This window comes from Pseudorca crassidens, chromosome 2 (assembly GCF_039906515.1).
Source record: "Pseudorca crassidens isolate mPseCra1 chromosome 2, mPseCra1.hap1, whole genome shotgun sequence".
NCBI classification, from domain to species: Eukaryota; Metazoa; Chordata; class Mammalia; order Artiodactyla; family Delphinidae; genus Pseudorca; species Pseudorca crassidens.
The window spans coordinates 45,923,325-45,946,262 of NC_090297.1; the positions used below are offsets into that span (position 1 = coordinate 45,923,325).

At 42.2% G+C, this 22,938-nt stretch overlaps 1 protein-coding gene across 6 annotated transcripts in view; it reads right to left on the reverse strand.

Moving 5' to 3' along the window:
* Window positions 1–748: 748 nt before the first annotated feature.
* The window catches only part of USP24 (ubiquitin specific peptidase 24), a 149,993-nt gene continuing 127,803 nt past the window's right edge, over window positions 749–22,938 (reverse strand). For 5 of the 6 annotated variants that reach the window (XM_067726298.1, XM_067726300.1, XM_067726299.1 and 2 more), the window contains 13 exons: window positions 22,308–22,404; window positions 19,852–19,968; window positions 19,369–19,461; window positions 17,733–17,835; window positions 16,451–16,572; window positions 15,464–15,577; window positions 13,744–13,809; window positions 11,666–11,732; window positions 10,159–10,237; window positions 5,883–5,958; window positions 4,890–4,976; window positions 4,441–4,551; window positions 749–3,447 (listed from right to left, as the gene is read on the reverse strand). In XM_067726298.1, the coding sequence (XP_067582399.1) occupies window positions 3,385–3,447; window positions 4,441–4,551; window positions 4,890–4,976; window positions 5,883–5,958; window positions 10,159–10,237; window positions 11,666–11,732; window positions 13,744–13,809; window positions 15,464–15,577; window positions 16,451–16,572; window positions 17,733–17,835; window positions 19,369–19,461; window positions 19,852–19,968; window positions 22,308–22,404 (1,195 nt within the window). In that variant the 3' untranslated portion in view covers window positions 749–3,384. Of the gene's footprint in view, window positions 3,448–4,440; window positions 4,552–4,889; window positions 4,977–5,882; window positions 5,959–10,158; window positions 10,238–11,665; window positions 11,733–13,743; window positions 13,810–15,463; window positions 15,578–16,450; window positions 16,573–17,732; window positions 17,836–19,368; window positions 19,462–19,851; window positions 19,969–20,479; window positions 20,509–22,307; window positions 22,405–22,938 lie in introns of those variants that run through there. The other variant, XM_067726301.1, reaches the window with a different exon arrangement.

A 22,938-nucleotide genomic window follows, 5' to 3' on the forward strand; every position in this document is an offset into this window, starting at 1 on the left:
CACCACCCGAGAGTCGGGGGTCAGTTTCTTAGCTGTCCACGCCCGGATGGCTCCAAGATCTGAGAAAAGGGAACGACTGTTCTTGCAGAGGTTGGCAGCTGGTCACCGGGAGTTGGGGAGGAATGGGTGTGGACCGCAGGAGAAAAGTCTGGAGCAGCAAACACCCCAGGAGAGGGGAACCATGTGGGCAAACGCAGGACCTTAGGGGTGAGGCTGAGACCTGCGGGGTCCAGCAAGAAATCCAGCTTGATCAGGGACGTGATTTATGCTGGGGACCACTGGGAGACCTGAAAGCTATGGGGGAGATGTCTACAGGCCACTGGTCTGAGTTTAGCACATCCTTATCCAGCTTTGCAAATGAATCCTGAAATGGTCAGGGTATCCAGAGGAGGAAACAGTAAAAGGCTTAGAAAAAGAGCCACCGCCCCTCATTATTAAAGAGTGGACCTTATTCACACCGTCAGTGCAAAGTACAAAAAGGAGGGCTTCCCTGGTGGCGCAGTGGTTGAGAGTCCGCCTGCCGATGCAGGGGACACGGGTTCGTGCCCCGGTCCGGGAAGATCCCACATGCCGCGGAGTGGCTGGGCCCGTGAGCCATGGCCGCTGAGCCTGTGCGAGGCGCGCATACCGCAAAAAAAAAAAAAAAAGAATCAGCACCATTTCCCACCAGGTCACTGGCCCTGGCACCCCTTCCCCCGACCATAGCCATTTTCTGATATTCACAGAAAAATGTCAGTGAACCCCCAACTTTGTTTTTGAAAAATTTATTTTATACCCTCAGAAGCTAAGAACTGCCACTCAGTGAACCAAATTTAGAATTAAGTTTCTTCCCTAGTTTATCTACTTCCTTTTGAAATTTTATAAACAAGATTTTGTACACAAGAGGTAGCAGAGGAAAATTCCAGTCTGCTCGTTCCAAGCTCAAAAGGTAACGGCACACGCCTCGATGTTAGCAGGGAGGGTGGAGCAAGACAGGGTGAGTCTGGTGACACGTGCTCTAGGCCCGCGTTTGTTCTGTCAGGGCCATGTGTGGGCTCCAGGGGAAGTCACGGGCCAGGTGCCCTTCGGAAGGCTCATTTGCGTTCTCTCCCAGGACGCCTCTAAGGGGCTGATTCGGCCATCCTAAGAAGGGCCTCACGAAGGGAGCTTCTTGAGAAAACACAGCATTGAGTTTAGTTGTGCAATTCCTACTCGATTTGCAGACCATTTTGAAAGATTTATAAAAACATCTTCGTCCAAAAAATTGGCAGTAAAAATGACCCTTCTTCCAAAATAAGCCTGTCGTAATTGTCACTTTGTTGTATGACATTAAAAAAAAGTCATCAGCAGGTTCGTAGACTGCAGCCATTGGAAATCAAGGTTACTGGCAACGTGAAAGTGATGTTCCTCGCAGCAACAACGTGAGCAAATCAACCAGGGCACCTAACATCAGCGGCAGGTGATGCTGGTCCTGAAGAACATGACCGTGAGGGAGCAGGTGCTGGGGGCTGTGGAAGGCATTGTTTCCATAGGAAAGAGGGGATAGAAGTAGCAATTTCACTCCTGAATCTGGGCTCCTGAGAGTGCAGCTGCCAGCGTGATATCATCACGCTTTACCACGGCTGGCATTTCAGCGTCACGCCCTGTGGGGTCGCTTTGTGAGGATGGGGATGGAGGGGACGGCTGGGGAGATAGTAGGACATCGGATATTCATGTGCTCAAAATCCATTTTGAAACATCACACTTGAGTTTGCAAGAACAGCAGAACCACATAAAATCTGCCGGCTGCCTCTGACCCTTCCTCTGGGGCGCAGCTCTGCTCTTAGGTGTCGGCCCTCCACCTCCTCAGTGTCTTTTGACAGAAGCCACCACCAGCCTGTCACGTAATCACAAACTGCAGCCTGGCTGCACTGTAACTTCAACCTTCGACCGTGAGATGACAGGGTCTGCAGTGCGCAGTGGGAGCAGCTGTCTGTCCTGTCACGGGTCCACTGAGCCTCTCTGACTCTGCAGATCTATGACTGGGGCCACTCGGCTCTTCCTGAGGCTCCCCTAGTCCTGTGCGTGCTGAGCACAGGACCAGGCAGGGCACACAACCAAAGGCAAACAGGGTTGAAAATGTGTGTAGTGACTCAAAACCCAAAACATACAAAATATATGCAATATGTTGGCATGCCCCCTCCCCTCCAGAAAAAGGGGGAGCTGGCATCTAACCTGAAATGAGTGCTTGGTACAAGACGTGGGAAACACAACTAAGTGGATGGCTGCTCAGTTGCTTACTAGTTATTTCTTGTCCCCATCTTTTTAGTGTCAATTAGTTATGCTGAGGAGAAACTAAGTCTCAAATTCCTTCTCTGGATTAAAAGGTCTAGAAACTCACAAAGCAGTGTCTTTCAACTCAAATATTTAAACTTCATATACAACCAGTACCAAGGGTTTCAGTAATTATTTTTCAGCAAAAGCAAATGATTGCAGGTCACATGACTTAAGACTACAGTTTATTCAATATGTCTCCAAGCATTAAAAAGATGATTTTATGAAGTCAAACTCAATAAAATTATATCTTAAAGTGCTTTTTATTTTGCTCTTTTTAAAATTTGTTTTGGGAACAACTCGCAACTTCTTCAGTAACTGGTGTCAAAGAATGCACCCTGTACTTCTGGAGAACACAGCATTTTTTTTTTTTATTGCTCTTTCAATCTCAATTATATCAGAAAAATACCTTAAAGAGCTTAATTTCCCAATTTTTGATTCTGGTAACATTTCATCAAGATCCAAGTTTATGCGCAGAGCTCTCATCCAGACCAGCCTGAAATTCTATACAAATAGGGAGACATATTAAATACAAAGGTCTGTGTAAACTGAATTCTTTAACTACTAATGTACAGTGAAAAGGAACTTTTATCACATATCTTTACATCATTTTAAATTGGATACGCCTATTCAATGTTACTGCAAGATTAAAAATTTGCCCGCACTCATCTAAAGGCAGCTTGCTTTTTTTTCTTTTAAATATAAAAACCAAAGGAATTTCTTTTGTAGCATCATAGAGAAAGCAACAGCTTATCCTCACTCACTCTTGTTATGTTCATGTAACAAAACAGTCTACCACCGGCTTTATTTCCCAGAATCTCCCCAAAAGTGTCAATCCACATACGGACTGTGCCCCCGGGGGTCAGCGGATCCACAGGCTGGAGTTCTTCGCTGCCAAACAGCTCCCAGGCCTTCCCCGGGGGCTGAAGAGTGCTTTCCTTAAAACACATGCTCCTCCCTTCACGGCGCAGGCTCTCCCGGTCCAGCCTCCAGGCTCTTCCAAAGGGTTCAAGGATGAGATTCTGATTTCAAAAAGGTCCTGAGCATCTAGTAACCGTGACGTGACTTCTCATCATGTGCTGGGCACATCCCCTAGGGATCGACATCGTCCAGGTCACTTCTTAACTCGCTGATCATCATGGGCGATTCAGAACCCTTTGGGAAAGGAAAAGAAGTTAAATACATAGAGTTAAGTTAGAGAAAAAAGTTTTTCTATGCCAATGGACTTGTGTTCTGCAGTTTAAACATGTCCTCATTTAACTACTTAATGTTTATCAAAGGGCAACAAAACATAACAAGTGTGACACCTTATATTTGATAATTCCTGATTATGCAAAACTTTCATTTCTGTGTTCTTATTTAGTCACAGAAACAACCTAGTGACCTGCCTACAGTCACAATGTGGCCTTGGGTTAAATCAAATCACTATGCTGAGTCTCAGTTTCCTTCTGTGAAATCAGGGTAACAGCGACCTCACAAGGTTGTTACGAGGATCCGAAAGATTTAGAAACAAACAAAACAGCACACAGAACATCAGCAAGATTCATTTAATGAGGCCTCTGTGCCATGCACTGTGATGGAGCTACAGGAATAGCTTTACAGAAGGTTACAGACCAGAGGGAGGACACGATACACGTCATTACATTTAAACCTGCTGCAGTATTTTGCACATAGTAGGTGTTCAATAAATATTGCATTCCTTTTTCTACTATAGCGATTAGTATTAAAAATACTTAAAAAATAAGCTTAAAATTACGCTTTGAGTCCCCTAACAGATTTCAATGGCATGAGACCCTTCTTTTCAAGGGTCTGTGTTTCCAGGAAGCCTGGTGAGAGCAGGAGGAGGAAGGGGTGATTCTTCATAACCCAGCAGAACAAGGTACCATCTGGAAGGACCACATCTGCAGCCTGGCTTTATCAGGACGCTCTCCAAGCTCAGCAGAACAGTCAGCAGAGACTGAGGCCAAAGCCTGGCTTAATTTCACGGTGCAGCACTGTTCTGCTTTCTAAGCACACAGTGCCTGAGTCCTGAGCAGAGATCACTAGAGGGTGGAGCTGGTGTCTCCTTTCTCTCTTGATTATGGAGATTCTCTATGGAGAACCTCAGAGCAGGCGCTGCCCTTTCACACAGGACGTGCCCTACTGTACCTGCTGTAAGTGCCTCTCTCCGTTCTCATTCGCAGGACTGCCCTCCGACCCGTTACTGCTTCCCGACTGCTCCTTCTCATTCAGGAGAGCTGTGGCATATGCTAATGTGTCCTGCCGGAGATTGAAACACAAGAAAAAGTTAGGGGGTGTGCAGTGGCAGCAGCATCACTGAGGAAGACTACCCTTCACTTGACCTTTGGAGGTGGTGCTTTCACATCAACCTCTGTGGCAGTGGGGGACAGACTGACCGACCCTCATTGCTTTTCTTCCAGGCAAATAACTCAAACTGTACACCAACTTGCTGTCTTTTCATAGAAAATCAATTGTTTCTTCCAACCTTACTCATTTTTAACCTACGCCTCTTTTCTGAGGCTGCAGTTTCTGAGAAACATACTAAAAATCCTACCTAAGGGATTTCAAGCCACACAAAACCAAAAGACAACTCTCACCTGAGCTGAAATTGTTCGCTGAAAAGTTTTTCCAGTTGATGTTTCATTAGAGACATTACTCTGCGGTGTCCAGTAATGTTCTGACATCTGAGACAGAAAGTCAAAAATGCCATCAGAGGACTTACCGGGTGGTCCACTGGTTAAGAATCCGCCTTCCACTGCAGGGGACGCAGGTCTGATCCCTGGTTGGGGAACTAAGATTCCACATGCCGCAGGGCAACTAACCCGTGTGCCGCAACTAGAGAGGCTGCGTGCCGCAAACTACAAAGCCCACGCGCCACAACTAGAGAGAAGCCTGCATGCCGCAACCAAGACCCCACGTGCCGCAACTAAGACCCGACACAGCCAAAACCATAAATAAATAAAATAAATATAAAAAAAGAGTCATCAGAGATGACAAATAAGCCCACGTGAGCCCACGATTTCTACCATTAGATATTACAGTACAAAAAGCATCTAGGGACTTCCCCGGTGGTCCAGCAGTTAAGACTTCATGCTCCCAATGCAGGGGGCCCAAGTTTGATCCCTGGTCAGGGAACTAGATCCCGCATGCCGCATCTAAGAGCCCGCATGCTGCAACTAAAGATCCCGCATGCGGCAACGAAGATCCCACGTGCTGCAACTAAGACCTGGTGCAGCCGAATAAATAAATAAAATAAAAATTAAAAGCATCTAAAATAGCATATAAATTGACCCAGACTTTCTGTCACATCAGGAGATTCTTTCTTAGAAGATTCCACTTCCATTCTCAAGAGCTCACTAAAATATCAATATTATCTCTCATATGATCATCCTTACCTTTTTACCCATAAAATTAAAACACATGTATTAAGATACAAATTAAATGCATAAAGATAGGTATCAACTGTACTAAAAAAAAGTCTGAACTCTGAAAATATTTTGAGGACAGTCTCCAAATTAGAGATTTTTCCTGATAAGATATGCTGCTATTGATTCCTATGTTACAGCCAGAAAAGTTAAAAACTCAATTACCTTCTTCTGCAGCCACTGTACAGCCCAACTCCAGTGATGGGAGTTCTCCTTGAAGTATTCTTTAGCAGCAGGACACCTGGTGATTGGAGGAAATTTTTATTAGCCAAATGCTTTCTCTGCAAATATACCTAACATATAGTACTTTAAAATTTGGAAACATAAGTGCTACTTAAAGTTCAGTTGTCTTTACATTAAATGTGTACGTTTTTTTGGTTTGGATACATTCACATGTTTAAACTTCAAAAGGCAGTAAAAGATAAATATGTGGTGAAAAGTTTCTTATCTACCTCTAACTCACCCACCTCATTCTATTAAAATTCCAAGTTGGAAAATGAAAAATAAAATACCCACAACAAATTGTACACTTAATAAATAACCTATTTATTTATTTAAATTAAAGCATAGTTGATTTACAATGTTGTGTTAGTTTCCGGTGTACAGCAAAGTGATTTAGTTATAAATATACCTTTTCAGATTCTTTTCCATTGTACGTTATTACAAGATGTTGTATATAGTTCCCTGTGCTATACAGTAGGACCTTGTTGTTTACCTATTTTGTATATAGTAGTGTGTATCTGCTAATCCCAAACTCCTAATTTATCCCTCCCCCACCTCCTTTCTCCTTTGGTAACCATAAGTTTGTTTTCTATGTCTGAGTCTGTTTTTTCTGTAAATAAGTTCATTTGTATCATATTTTAGATTCCATATATAAGTGATATGATATTTGTCTTTCTCTGTCTGACTTACTTACTTAGTATGATAATCTCTAAGTCCATCCATGTTGCTGCAAATGGCATTATTTCAATCCTTTTTATGGCTGAGTAGTATTCCATGGTATATATATACACCACATCTTTATCCATTCCTCTGTCGATGGACATTTAGGTTGCTTCTATGTCTTGGCTATTGTAAACAGTGTTGCCATGAACACTGGGGTGCATGTATCTTTTCAAATTAGAGGTTTTCTCCAGATGTATGCCCAGGAGTGAGATTGCTGGATCCTATGGTAACTCTGTTTTTAGTGTTTTTTTTTTTTTCTCTGCGGTACGCGGGCCTCTCACTGCTGTGGCCTCTCCCGTTGCAGAGCACAGGCTCCGGACGCGCAGGCTCAATGGCCATGGCCCACGGGCCCAGCCACTCCGCGGCATGTGGGATCCTCCCGGACCAGGGCACGAACCCGCGTCCCCTGCATCGGCAGGCAGACTCTCAACCACTGCGCCACCAGGGAAGCCCTGTTTTTAGTTTTGTGAGGAACCTCCATACTGTTTTCCATAGTGGCTGTACCAATTTACATTCCCACCAACAGTGCAGGAGGGTTCCCTTTTCTCCACACCCTCTCCAGAATTTATTATTTGTAGACTTTTTAATGATGGCCATTCTGACCAGTGTGAGGTGATTACCTCATTGTAGTTTTGATTTGCATTTCTCTGATAATTAGTGATGTTGAGCATCTTTTCATATGCCTACTGGCCATTTGTATGTCTTCTTTGGAGAAACGCTTATTTAGATCTTCTGCCCAGTTTTTGATTGGGTTGTTTGTTTTTTTTGTTATTGAGTTGTTTGTATATTTTGGAAACTTAGCTACTGTCCGTTGCATCATTTGCAAGTATTTTTTCCCAGTTCATAGGTTGTCTTTTCGTTTTGTTTATGGTTTCTTTTGCTGTGCAAAAGCTTAGAAATTTTATTAGGTCCCATTTGTTTATTTTTACTTTTATTCCTATTGCCTTGGGAGACTGACCTAAGAAAACACTGCTACAATTTATGTCAGAGAATGTTTTGCCTATGTTCTCTTCTAGTAGTTTTAAGGTGTCCAATAAATGACCTCGTGATAAAATCAAACTAGTCTTTAACTTTTGTGATTTAAATAAGAATGATATTATGGGAAAAACTATTTTAAAATGTGATTTTGGAGCACCCCTGCTTTCCATTTTTATTTGCTCATCTAGAAAGCTGTCCTTATTTGAAGACACTACCGATGGGGATATTGCCACTAATGTATATAAAATGTGATATGTGCAGGGTATGGAAGCACATATAAAGACACTACTGATGTCTGGACTGTGTGTCTGCTGGCATCAGACATGCTATGTGGCCCCAACACTACTTGGAAATGCCACTTTTAGGCAAGGGCTTATGATGACATGTTGCCAATATGAAGCCTAATTAATGAATGCACAATTGTGGCAGAATGATTTCCATCTGTGTCTACAATGTTATGTCATCTGGAAAACACGTGTTCATGCATTATTTCAATGGGGCTCTCAATTTAAATCTGTTGAGGATGCTCAAATGCAGCAGATTAATCCCAACAGATTTCTCATTCTCATTCTGGTACAAGTCCAAGGATGGCAATACCCATGCCTAAGAATCAGCGAAAATCTGGAGCAAAATAAATTAAACTATAAAAAGAGCTCGGTGCAGGACTCAGTGATGGCAGTGCAGTCTGCTCAATAACCTTGGGTTACACTCCTGTACATAAATCCTGAAAAGACAAAATCTCTAATTTGAAAAGATACATGAACCCCAATGTTCACTGCAGCACTGTTTACAACAGCCAAGACATGGAAACAACCCAAGTGCCCATCAACTGATGACTGGTTTAAGAAGATGTGATGTGTGTGTGTATATATATATATATATATATACACACACACACACACACACACACACACACAATGGAATATTACTCAGCCATAAAAAGAATGAAATATTGCCATTTGCAACAACATACATGGACCTAGAGAATATTATACTTCGTGAAGTTAGACAAAGACAAATATTATATGGTATCATTTATATGTGGAATCTAAAAAATAATACAAATGAATCTATATATAAAACAGAAACAGACTCACAGACATAGAAAACAAACTTATGGTTACCAGGGGAAAGGCATGGGTGGGGAGGATAAATTAGGAGTATGGGATTAACATACAAACTACTATATATACAACAGATGATAAGCAACAAGGATTAACTGTACAGCACAGGGAACTATATTCAATATCTTATAATAATCTATAATGGAAAATAATCTGAAACAAAATATATAACTGAATCACTTTGTTGTACACCTGAAACTAACACAATATTATAAATCAACTATACTTCAATTAAAAAAAAAATAACCTTGGGTTAGCATGCAGTCACTCTGATCTTTTGTTGGCCAACGTACTAAATCGGGAAGCTGAAGTTGCAAACCACTAAGGTTCCTTCTAACATTGAGAACCTTTGCTTTCCAAGGGTCTACTGACAGATGAATAGATAAGCAAAATATAGTATACATATATCTATACTATGGAGTATTATTCAGCCTTAAAAAGAAACGGAATTCTGATACATGCTACGATGTGGATACATCTTGAAGACATCATGATAAGTGAAATAAGCCAGTCATAAAAGGACAAATACTCTATGATTCCATTTATGTGAGGTACCTACGATAGTCAAATTCATGAAGATAAAAAGTAGAACGACGGTTGCCAGGGGCTGGAGGGAGGAGGAATGGAGAGTTATTGTTTAATGGGTACAGTTTCAGTTCTGGAAGATGAAAAAAGTTCTGGAGACTGATGGTGGTGATGGCTGCACTAACAATGTGAGTGTATTTAATGCCACTGAACTGTACACCTAAAAATGGCTAAAATGGTGAATTTTATGTTATGTATATTTTAGCACAATTAAATAAAAAGAAAAAAGAACCTCTGCCTTGAAGTCAGTCAGCCTGTGATCAAGTCCTAGCTCTGACGGCAGGCATGTCACTTAAACCACCTTTGACATGGGACTAATACCAGTACTTAACCTCATAAAGTTGTTGAAAAGGTTAAATGAGAATACAGGCGAAGTATTTAGCATAGTGCCTGGGTTCGTAAGTGTAATTAGCTGTTATATGACTTTGTCTCTTGAGAGACAATTTTGAAAGTGGGGACCTAGAAGCTGACACAGTTGGTAGTTAATTAAAGGTCTCCTGAGTGAAGGTTCATCAACTTTTTGTTGTCGAGGCCCCTAAATCTGCCTTGGACTCCTGCCCTTCCTGCATAAAGCCTGGTGGTTTAGCATTTTTTTTTTTCTTTGGATTACATACGATCTGTTACCTTTAACACTCCCCCTCCACATCTCTTGGAGATCATTTGAATAGTTGTCTGTACCATCCAAGCAAGCATGCCCTGACTGGGTCAGATTTTCTAGGCACTAAAACAAGGCAGATTTTTTTCCTCTGGTCATATTTGACTTGTAACTAAAACACCATTTCCTCATTGCATTTTGAGTCAATACTTACTTCTGAGCAAGAGTTACAAGAAATTTGACACACTGGTAGCAGCGACTGCTGTCCACGTGATTACTGTGGTGCATCAGAGCTGAAGGAACAGAAGAGGAAATTTTAACAATAAAGCACTAAACTGAAAGTGGGTCCAAGTGATGACAGCTCTCTTGTTCTGAAAATTTACAACCAACTATTTTGATAAGCAGATAAGAAACTTAACAAAAACATGGTGGTGCTGACTCAACAGGAGTCCCTAAATTCTAATGGGTAGAAACACTAAGTAGTATTCAAGAAACACACAGGGTGGTGAAAGTTTGACTTTTACAAGAACTGAAAGGAACTAAAATTTATAATGGCTGACAATTCACCTAGAGACCTTCAAAGTTCTCCATCCACCACACTCCTGACAGAGAGTGGTTAGAATACTTTAACTGTGATAAATGGATATGTATGGTAATTGTTCAGTTCAACAAGTATTTTCTGCTCTTCTCTTTTAGCATTTAGAGATAAATTACAGCTGATCCTTAAACAACATGGGTTTGAACTGTGCAGGTCCACTTATATATGATTTTTTTTAAGAAATACATATAGTACTACACAATTTGTGGTTGGTTGAACACTCAGATGCAGAACTGTGGATACGAAGGGTGGACTCTGGAACTTGAGCGTCTGTGGGGTTTGGTATCCAAGGTGGGTCCTGGAACCAATGCCCTGCGGGTACCCAGGGATGACTGTAATGCCTGGTCCCTGCTCTTGAGCAGTGTGTCCTCTGTAAGTTCCAGAGAGCCCGGGGACTGCCCTGAGCAGAGTACACCATTCCAAAGGGGGTGGCCTAGAATGCTGTAGCTACAGAACCTTTTTAGCATAAATTTCCTTTCTGCAATAAAGAGAGATCCTAAAACTTCTCTAATACATAGCAAAATCTAAAATGACTCAAGTTAACTGGAAACACAGGTGGATGGTGGGTGTTGGATAAGACTATTTTTAACTAATCTTTTCCTAAGAAATAGCTCATTAAAGCCACTTTAGCCTTCTGGAAAAGAAAACTCTGTCAAAAAACTTTTATGAATAGACAATAGAAATTTGGGTGCATTCATACCACAAGTAAAAAAAAAAAAGAATTACATTTCATGAGCTTGACAATATCCTGCGTCTAAGGTTTTAGTTTTTTCCTCCTCAATGGCTACGGAGTGGGATGAATGATTTCTTGCTTAAGTGGACAAACTTTAGCTTGTTGAAGAAAGTCACAGCACCCCCAAATCTTACCTGACCCAGTAAAAGGACCTCAAACTGTGTCTTACTAAAAGTAGGAGAGTGTCCAGGGCGATAAGATCCTCTGGCTCTAATTCTCCTGACTAGAATGAGGGAGCCTAACAGCCCTGACCAGACTTCTCGTGGCTTCCTCACTGATCCACGCCAGGCAGAGCGTGGGGGGCAGACCCCAGGGAGGAGAGACTGGCTGGAACGATGAGCTCTCTGCACGTTTACTGCAGACACTTCTTCATAAGGCAGCCATACTTGCCTAGTAATCCATTTTCTGTCTCAAACACAAATTTGACTCGCTCCACTTGTATGGGATCCTCAATGACCTGGGAGAAGCAGGAAACAAAGGCTGGTAAATGAAGGAAGGAACTTGTGTTACAGCCACTGGTGCCTTTAAAACAAAATAATTCAAGAGATTATATAGTTTCTAACATAACAAAACCAAATACAAACAAATATCAAGTCACTGCTGTATTTCTCAACAATATATTAAATTTTAAACGAAACATGAAAAACTATTACGTAAGTAGTATTTGAAGATACACTTATTTTCTAATACATGTTCTTACCAATAACATCTAGAGTTCTCTGTGAGCTATATGGACGCATATTTCATGATCCCAAGGATAAGAGGTTTATGGTTTACAAAAAATGTGTCGAAGTTTTGATGTAACACATGCTCTGCAAGTTGATGTGGAGGTTTACGCCACGCCAAACGGGCTGGATCTACATCTTACTCTCACTGTACTTCTAATGCCCGGGCACTGAACCGTGCATGGTGCAGTAAACTAAACGGGTCTGCTGTTGAGCAGATGAACAATACGCAGTCCCACCCCAAGGAGCAACAATCTTCCAAAAGCACTAGGACCAGAAGGCGGTAAGGACCAGAAAGACAGACTTCTTAGAAATGGCACCCATGAGGTACTGCCATATTCAAAAGTGTTTATTAAATGCCTACCCTGTGCCAAGGCCTAAGGGACCTAAAGGGAATCCAGGCCCCCCCCCCCGCCCCTCTTTAAAAAGCCCCTGGGCTAGTCTCTCAATGGCTCACGGTCAGTCACCAAATTCTACTGATTCTCTTTCTAAACACCTACTGTTCTGGCCTTTGCTCCCTCTACTCCTGTCTCTCCTTAGTACAAGCCTTGTTATTTCACATTCAGATTACTGCCACAGACTCCTATGTGGTCTTCCAATTCCAACCTTGCTTCCTTCTTTAGTTCATCCTTCAAGACAACTGCCGGAGGAATCTTTCTAAGAAATAAATCAGGTCACATTGCTTTCCTGCTTCAAACCCTCCCATCACCGACGGCAGAAGTTGCTAACTTAAATGTCTACAGAGCCCAAGATGATAAGACACGAGCCACGCGGCAGACAAGAGGAGTGGTGAGGACACTGGGGAACGGGAGACCACGAGCCTCATCGAGGGGGTGTGCCGCTGCTGTTCTAGGTGATGGGGCATGGAGGAAACGGAGCCAGTGTGGCCAGACTACCTGATTCCTCAAGACAGGCTGGGATCCAGAAAGTAAAAAACAAGACAATTTGCGCCAACTTAAATAGACATGTAGGTGGAACTTGGCCACCAGAGTGCCACCACTGACCTACAGGGAAAAGTCTACACGCACTGGTACCTGAAGCCTTTCCTGGTCTGGTTTGGGCTTCTTCCCCAAGCCATACGAGTTCCCACTCCTTCTAGCTCTACCTCTACAATTCACTGAGCAAACCAGGGGTTTGGTGGAGAGCATGGGATCCAGGGCCAGTCGCTTGGCTCAGATCCTGGCTCTGTCACTTCCTGAACAATGGCCTTGGGCAGCTCACTCCACCTCTCTAAGTTCAGCTTCTAATAAAACTATATTTCACTGATTACAACTGAATTTTAGCCCCTGCTTTTCATATTTCTGAAATTGGGATGTACCCTACGGTGGATTACGTTTCAGTTTTTTGGCTCATGAAGATATCTTCAGTGGTACACAGTCAGTGGTGTCTCAGATTCGAGTGAACTGTAGAGCCAGCCGTTCACCTCTGCCGGTCACAGGGTCACACAAGATCACATCTGAGCTGATCACAGTTTCCTGTCCATGGTGAGGCCTTTGCTCTCTGTACTGTGATCGCCTGTGTACTTGTCTGGCTCCCTCACTAAACTGCAAGTGCCTATGAGGCAGTTTATTATCGCTCACTTCTAAGTCAGTAATGCATGAAAAATGGCTGACATGAAGAGGACGCAGTGAGTACAGACCAAAGGAAAGCAAAGGCAACACAAGGACACACAGTGTTTATTCATGAACACATGCTGACTAGTAAATACCTAAATGCAAGTGAATTAGAACATTTATGACTTACCAACATCTCATGAAGCAGTTGGAACGTATTCTTTAACTCATGGGGTGGAGCTGTTTCTAGTTGGTTCTGAAATATTTTTTAAAAGCATAAAGATTCCAGTAAGTCTTCAGTGGAAAGCACACTGGAGTGGCAACCAACAGTGCTGGATTCCAGCCCTGGTTCCACCACCTCCTGGCTGATATTGGGCAAGTCGTTCCCTTCTCTGCAGCTCAGTTCCCCAAATGCTAAATCTGGGGACTGAAACAAACAACCTCTATGGTCCTCCCACCTGTAACCCTCCTTGATCTTTTACTATGAAATTAGGAAGGAGACAGGAAAAAAAGCAGAAAGGAAGGGAGATAATTTTCAGTCACTAAACAAGCCTAAGTGTATACTTGTATTTCATTTATACACATCCTATTTTGTTGAACATGCTGGCGTAGCTATGAGAATGCAGATGAGAGCGTTCTGAGATCAGCATGCTATGAGTGAAATATATAACAAAATTCAGCGTAGGAAGTGGAAAAATCTACCAAGATACACTAAGTGAAGAAAGCAAGGTTCAGAAAACTCACACTCCTGTGCATTTTAGTAACCTTATACATATGTGTAGTAGGAAAGGATACTGCATTACAACACCGCACTTGCAAGGTGCCAGGTACGGTACTAAGTAAGTGAATGAGGCCTGGAAAGACATACATAACGTGACAATACTGATCCGTGGGGCAGGGTGGAGAGGGGATGAGCCTGGCTGGTGGTGGTCAAGGTGGACTTTGGCCTTGTTTGCACGTTTTAGTTTTTCACCAAGAGAATGCAGTTATATGTCATCCATGTAATTAAAAATTAAAGATTAAAAACAAATAAAAATGCTAGGTGTAGGCTTAAAGGTTTTTCTCATAATCCCCAGCAAGGTAGTAAACAATATGGTTAAGAGCACAGCCCTGGAACCACCCTGCTGATGTTCAAACTCCCACTCTACTACTTACTGGTTGTGTGACCCTGTGCCTCAGTTTCTTCAATTGCAGAATGGTGATAAAAACATATCTACCTCAAAGGACTTACGGATTTGAGAATTAAGTGAGTTAAACAGGTAATATTCTTGGAACAGTGCTTGGCATCCAATAAGTGCGACATAAATAATTACTACACACTGATCAGAGCTTCATAAATGAACTGCATACATTACTATTTCAGAAGGTGACAAAAATCAATCTACTTTCGATATTTTAGATGCTGCCTGGGGAAATAATCTAAACCTGTAAAACCATTTTACACAATAATGGTCACCACAGCATTATCATTACCTGTAAAATATTATTCTTAATAGTTAAGAATTGAACCCAATGCAAATGTGCATCACTAGGAAGGGAATGGCTAAGTAAATTACGGTACATGAGAGAATGAAATATACTCAGATAACTTTTAATGATATGGAAAATACTTATAAATGTCAAGTGAAAAAAAGGACACAAAATCATAAAGACAATAAAATCCCAATTATGTTAAAATACATGCATAGAAAATAAAAGGGAAATGTATGAGAATATTATAAATGGTCAGATTTTGAGTTCTTTTTTATTCTTCATTTAAAAAAAAACCCAGGAAGTATATACTATTTTTATGATTAGGAAAAACAATTAAGATTATTAAAAGAAACATAGTGCCTGGGAGCCAAAGGAATGCTTTCCTAGTGTCTCACCCACAGGCTCTCAGGCTATCACCGGGTTTCCTGAGGTCCTACCTTAATGAAATGCAGCATGGTGAAGGAGAAATGCTCGTTACAGAAACAGCAGTACACCACCATCTCAATGAGCGCCAGCAGTGAGCCTGTCAGCTCTCGCAGAGCAAACATCACCTAGCGAGAGGGCAGAAGAGGAGTGAGCCTTTCTGCTGTCACAGGTTACTGTTGATACGCTGCTTCTGACTTTCACTGAAATCTGCTCAGATTTACGATCACCAACATTGCCTCAAAACAGTCTGAGTCTGTCTGAGAGTTAACACAAGTTGTGCAAATGTGCACCTTTCTCTCGGGAGTCACCTTCATCAGATTTTTAAAGGTAAATCTCCTCCTCCCCCATTAAAATAACCACCGATAGATCCAAAAAATACACAATATTAAGCTTAAAAAAAAAAAAGGAGATATATAGCACAGCACTGTTGATGTAACTAAAAACCAGTATGATTATGTTCACAGTCATATATATGTAAATCAAGTAATGGAAGAAGGACTGGAAGATTACGTTCTCAAGAGGGGGTAGCTCTGGGTGGAAGGGAAAGGGACTCATTGTGGATGGGCCACAATGGGGGTTGTGAGCAGCCCACTTCCATACTCCTGAGGTTGAAAAACCCATGTGCTTCAGAGCTGTAGTGTTCCAGGACCAGGGACACATACAAGAGACTGGGAATAAACTCTCCAATAATAAACTGAACGGCTGTGACTGGGGAGGTGCCATGTACCTAGCTGCTGGGACCTGGAGGGGTAATTAGCTGGGCTGGATCTTGAGGCCCAGTTCTTAGCTGCAGACAGGACTAAGAATATTTAGTCCTTATTTCTTCCTGACACACATACAGGAAATAAAATTATTTGAAATAATCCCTTCTCTTAACAATACTCCCCTTCATCAGAGCAACATACAAAATACAACTTATAACAAAAGGCATTTTTCCTCAAAAAGAAGAAAACAGCTAAAACAAAAAGAAAGTGGCTTTAGCAGAATTAAGTACATACCTCTAACAGGTAAGGTTTCCCTTCGGACAAGAACAACAGGGCTTCGACTTCCTCGTGGAGGGGCAGCAGGGGACTCGAGGGGGCAATGCTAATAGGCGGCCGTTGTTTAAATGCACCCGGAGCTTTAGGGGACCAAAGAAAAACCCACTTTACTGGATATTATCACATGAGATCGACTCTACAAGGCAAAGCGATCCCCTCAAGATTCAGACATGCAACCGCTGAGCACCTACAACTGTTCCCTCACAGACATGAGATGGGAGAAAACACTTACCCCTCTCTTTCAATGTATGCCCAGGATGTAGGTGTAAGACCTCTAGACTCCTGGTGATTCCACCCAAGACAATCTTCCAAAGAAGTTAAAATATACAAAGTGCATGGAAAAAAAAAAAAGCCCAAAGTGCCTCTGAAGAGACCCTGGACAAGGCACTTCTGTTGCTCAATGGCCAACACCACCTGTGCTGTGCAGAATCAACTCACGTGGAAGGGGTTACCCCACATGCTAGAAAAGCAAGGACTCTCACTCTCATTTTCTTTTGCAAACCTTTCTCACTCATGAACGCAGTAGCTTTGCCTCTGTAGATGGGCGAGTCAGAGTTTAGGAAGCATACTCTAGCTCACGACCGTCTGAATGCTCTCCCACGTCCCTTCAGACAGCCAACGGCATTTCCAGATCAGAGGGATGCCCTGTGCTTTTTATCTAGTTTCCTGGTCAGATGACATGAAAACCCTACCACAGGCTCCGAGGTCAGAGGCTTGCATTCCACACTGGCTGCCACGCCCCTGACTAGCGGTGAGACTTTCAGGGGCTACTAGACCTCTCCCTATCTCAGCTTCTGCACACACAGGAGGGGAACTGCCCTCACAGGTTTGCTGAGAGGATTCAACACAACAAACTGCGAGCCCCATGGAAAGGCACAGCACACAGTAAACACTGACTACTTCTCAGCTGCTTTCCTGTATTATCACTGTTACCGTTGCTGTCATGACAAGGCCTAGAAGCAGTGCAGAAACGTACCTTTAACCCTAGTGTGTTGGTAAATACTTCTATGTCCCACCCCAAAGAAATGACTGGCTTGCTCTCGTGACAAACTAGTAAAATAAGGTGAAGTTTAACGTGGACTGAAACAAAAAACTTTAAGTGTTCCTCAATTAGCCAAATGAGAATCAAGTAACACCCATTTAACTGCCAACGTTGTTACTCTCCACATGTTACACGTGTTACTGACAAACTCACCATCTCTCTGTTTTCCTGATGTATTAAAGACAGGTTAAAGCTTACCAACGTTTCTTTGGGAAGAGACATCTGAGTGCAAGATAAGCAATGCCACTGTGTTGTGAAGGTTCCCAAATTCTCGTGCTTGTGCCGAACTCCATCGACGTATCTGTTGTCAGAGAAAATAAAGTGGATGTTAGTGCTCTGGTTAGAAGGGTGTGTGCGGGTTCCTGATACTTTGAGCCACATTCTTTCTCAATGTGTGACAGTAGGACAGGTCAAAGTCCAAAAAAGTCATGGGTTTTAAGCCAGCTTAAGAGTGGCTTAATGTAGATGTATATTAACTCGTATTCTAAAACAAATCCACTTATGTATTCAATTCAGGTACTGAGAGCTCACCCTGTGCCAGGTAATTTTCCTACACCCAGTATAGTGGGGAAAGCCTGTGAGGCTGGAGGTCTGCAGGCCTGGCTCTCCTCTGCCACTTGCTGCACCACACGGATGTGGGCGAGTTCTCTACCTGACTTCTTTGTGTAAAGACAGAGATAACCTACCTGTTCCGCCCACTTCGTGGTTGTGAGGACCAAATGAAACATGAAAGGTAGAATGTTTTCAAACTCGTGTGCTCCATAAATGCAAAACAATATTAATCATACAACGTAACACCATTAATTAAATCTTATTTAAATTACAATGAATTTAAATCAATCGCCAGTGTCAGTGCAGTCCCTGATAAGGAAAAGCTCGAAGTGAAAAACAGATACTGTAAATCTCAACACAACACCAACACACAGAGCATGTCAGCATTTGTTTCTTTAACACTAGAGTCACAGCGGCAAGGTGGTGTGAGAGGAAGCTGAGAGGAGGCCTAAGTAGCAAGTCTGTCTCCCTGAATAAAGAAAGGAAAGCTTCCCTAGGCAATGCATCACACACAGGGGAAACCAGAGCTTTAGCCCTGTGGCCTTGTCAAGGTTGTCACAAGTCACAACTCTTCTGAGCTGTAATTCTTGCCTGAGAATGGGGAGGAAACTGCCTGTTTTACTGAATTGTGAGTTTCAGAGGTACAGCATGAAAAGTAACCAGTTCCATAAACAGTATTTATCATTACAGCATGTTCACATTTTGTGTATTTTAAATCTATCAAACAGAAGAAATACAATGATTGGAGAAACACACCAATATAGGAACTCCAAACAGGAGACTCATTTTTTGATATATCTGACCCTACTATCACAAAACCACTTCCCTTTCATTTTCTGAATATGAGTATTACATCTGCAGCAACATCGTTCAGCGTGTAATGGTTCAACTTCACATCTGAATCCTGGCCTGTGACCAGCATCCCGTGTAAGCACGTCCGCCAACACAGCCTGCTCACAGCCCCAGAGAGCAAGTGGAGGACCCAATGCCACTATTTCTTGAATGCTTTCGAATCCCCCAGGCAGAACCCATCTTTCCTCCTAGGTCACTCAGCACTTTGCATTTTGAGTGATATCCTAGTTAGTCATTCCCATTGGTTACAGCATTTAGAATAAATTCTATGAGGAGGCTGTAAAAATAACTGAACTCCAAAGAATTTTAAAGGCTATGCAGTACTTATACCTGGACTCTGATGAAATTAATATTTATTCCCTACAAAGAGAAACACTGCGGCTTCCAAAACTGTGGCCACTTCGCTGGGATATATCAAAGTAGGCATTACCTGACTGTTCTGCCGGTTGGCCCCCAGGAGAAAGCTGATCATGTGTCGCAGAGCTGAATGCTTCAGAAGAAGATCTCCGGCCCTAATTCCTTGCTGTCACGAGATATTGAGAATGACAAATTATATTCCTATCCAGACAGAGATCTATTCCAAAAATACAGTTAAATGAGAAGTTTTCAGGGGTCAGTAAGTTTTTAAATGGTATAATTTACTTAGAGAAAGTACTTGTTAAAAATCTAACAGCCCTGCAGTGCTGCACAATGGCCCCCAGTTTCAATGCAGACTTCTACTCCAACAGTAAGTAACGATCCCTACGTACACTGGAATTCTTGCAAGTAATATAATTGCACGAATTAAGATTTTTAAGAAGAAACACTCATAAAACCATATCATATAAATCCTATATTGACCAGTCTGAATTTTTTGCACATATAAAATTCCTTTAGACTATCAATCTGCTATATTAGGAAAAAAATCATTTACCTTTTGTACAAAAGTGTTGAACAGGAAAAAGTACTGAGCACAGTTTTTACAATTTTCAGGAACATCTTTATCCAACAGAGCAAGTAGTACCTCCAGTAACTGATGAAGGCTCTTTAACTGATTAGAGGAAAGATGAAATTACATAAAGAAAAAGAGTATAAGACAGACATTTGTAACAGGATTAATCTGAAGTAAATCACCATAAGAACAAAAGGAAAGTCTCATTGATACAATCCAGTCTCAGATTCAGATGGATTTATGCTTTGGAGAGCAAAAACAGAATTATCAATTTGATCTTCCAGGGAAGACTGGTGGAACTGTAGAAATAATTAAAAGAAAAGCCTAGTTTTGTTTCCTAGCTTTCAAACTCAAGGGCACGGTTCTACTGCCTAATCGTCACATTTTCTGCAGAGCCCATTTCTTTCTGTCTCTTAAAAGGCTGGGGGTTTAGAGGTAACATATTTCTGAATCCCTCCCTCCACTATGCTACTTCTTCACATAATCACAGATGCAAAGAATAAAAAACACAGACACAGGCATAGGGGCTAGAAATCAAGCCAATGGAGCAAATGGAGAGCAACAGCCTGACAGAATGACAACGGTAATATCGACTCAACTGTGAACTTACTTGAAAGCCCGCTGACGCCTCATGGAAAGCTTTGAAAAACATTTTATTTGTTTAGAAACCATTTTGGTCATCACATTGCTTCTTCTTTCCCTCCCACCCCAACTGTTTTTGGACAAGTCCCTAGAAATTCATGTGTGATCTGAGAATTAAGACCAGCCTTACTACTCTTTATCAGTTCATTTCCTCTAGAGATGGTTCTCACAGACTTGCGAAATATTCCCATCCATCCTGTCACACTCGTTATATACAGTAAAATCTACCATTTATGTAGCACTTCATTTCAAAGTACTTTACAATATAAAGTGGGTAGCAAGAGGTACCATTTCCATTATGGGGTAAAATTAGACATAAAATACATCAGCTGGATATCAAGTAGAATTTACTGAGGCAAATGGTTTATGTCCTCCACCACTCCCTTCTCTTTCTCCCCACTGCAGCCCTGCCTTTAGAGGTTGGTGGGATGATGCTCTATGGCCTGACCCCATCTGTAGGGAGACTACACTAAGTCTGCCTTTATCCTTTGTCCGGGTTTGTACATGGGAGGAAGGAGGAGAGTAAGAAGGTCCTTATGTTAAATATCAGAAAACTTCCACAGGGGTACTTCAGGGCAACGGTATCCAAACTGTCCTAGGCTGCTCCCAATGACTTATTTTTAAATATTCTGCAACCAGGTAAGGTTTTGCCAAAAATGGTTCTGCTGTTTAAGCTGATCGAAAGCCAATGCCTTAGAGTAAACCTCCACTTCCTTAGGATCCCTGGAACTGAGAGAGACAGTCTTCCTCTAGGTCCTCCCTGAAGAGTGTATTTGACCTCCTTCTCCATCCTGGATTGAGCGGAGCTCCTGAGCATGTCTGGTCTAACGGTGCACCCCGGCTCAGGACTGCTGAAGGAACTAAGTGCCTGGGTGCCAGGCACTGGGTGTGGATCAAGGGCCTCTTTAAAGGATTGAACAGTAAAGCCAACATCTGAATCTGAAGCAGCAATTCCTAGAATTTGCCTTCAGTTCGTTGAGACACTGCCTCCAGCCAATTTATAAGGAGTTTATAAGGAGCCAATTCGTTCTCAAAACAACATTTTTCAAAGTTTTCCATGTAGTGTCAGCTGTTTGAAACAGCAAACTTGGGAAGTAACTGCTGTATTTGCTAGGACTTCATAACAGACTGAATAATCAGACTCATGTCATTTATGTCCCTAAGACTTAAAATTTGGGGGGACTGAGGATGGTAATAAATACCATGGTTTGTTTTAGCATGTGTGGCATTGTGAACCAGAAGAAAATACGTTACAGAAAACATGGTTAAGAAGAAGAAGAAATTCAGAGGAAAAGGAACAAGGATTAGGGAATAACGGAGATCAAAGAAGGAACTGTTGTGGCCAATGCCCCTGGATGGACGGCACTATTTGGTCTGGCTGCCAGATGAAGGTTCGGATCATGAAAATAACTTAGGAGGGAAGAGACAAAGCCAGGGGTGGCTCAAAATGACTGTCGGTCTAGACTAGAGACTCTAGACTCAGGTTGGTCTTAATGCAGAGAGATCGAACACAAACTCTCAAGAGAAGACTCTGAGAAGGAAGTGCTCTAGACAGAAAATCCTGACACAGACCAAAGCAGATCTGAATTCCTAGCCTACCCTGACATCTGGGATCTGAGGAGAGGAGGACAGAATGCCTTCTAGCCTGGCATTTATCAGGAAGTCAGTGCACAGAACGTGTATTTTATGTGGATAATTACCAGACTCTAATCCTAGGCTTTCTCTCTTATTATGTGCACTTTAAAACATTTGGTAAAAACAGAATGTGTAAATAACATTTAGAAAACAAGACTGACCTTATCCTGATAAAGCAAGGCACTGTCTAGGGTTTTCTCCAGGATGGTGGCCACAGCGACACGTACTTCTCTCACATTGCACTCCAACAAGAAAATCCTAACATAGAGAGAAACGTGGTGTGAAAAAGCAAGATAGATTTCTATAACCCAACCTTCCCAACATGGTCCCACCTACTGTCCAAGAAAAAAATTACTCGAGGATGTCAGTTCAAGTCTCCTGAGAGCGTCAGCACACACAGGCCCTTGTGAGGGAGGAAGGAGGAGAAAAAGGAAAACAAGACCCTTGAACACAGAAAGTGGATTTTTTCCTGTTTCTTCTTCCTTTCTTCCCCTAAGATGAGTATCTGTATAAATGTAAATTCAGACTTCAAGAGATATACAAGCAAAGAACCTAAAATTTTATAAGTTCTGTTCACTCAGGAGTAGTTCTCCCTGGCACTTCTCCCTTCAATGTCTCAGAATAAGACACAAGTTCAAAGTTCTGAGTCAACACAGCACCTCCCAATCCCCCTGTGCACCTGGTGTTTCCATCCTTTCACTTTCCTCTCCTCTTCCCTCCCAACGTTTACTTATTACTCAGTCCTCCCAGAAGCATGTGAGGCTGAAAAGGTCCTGCTTCCTTCCTTTCTTC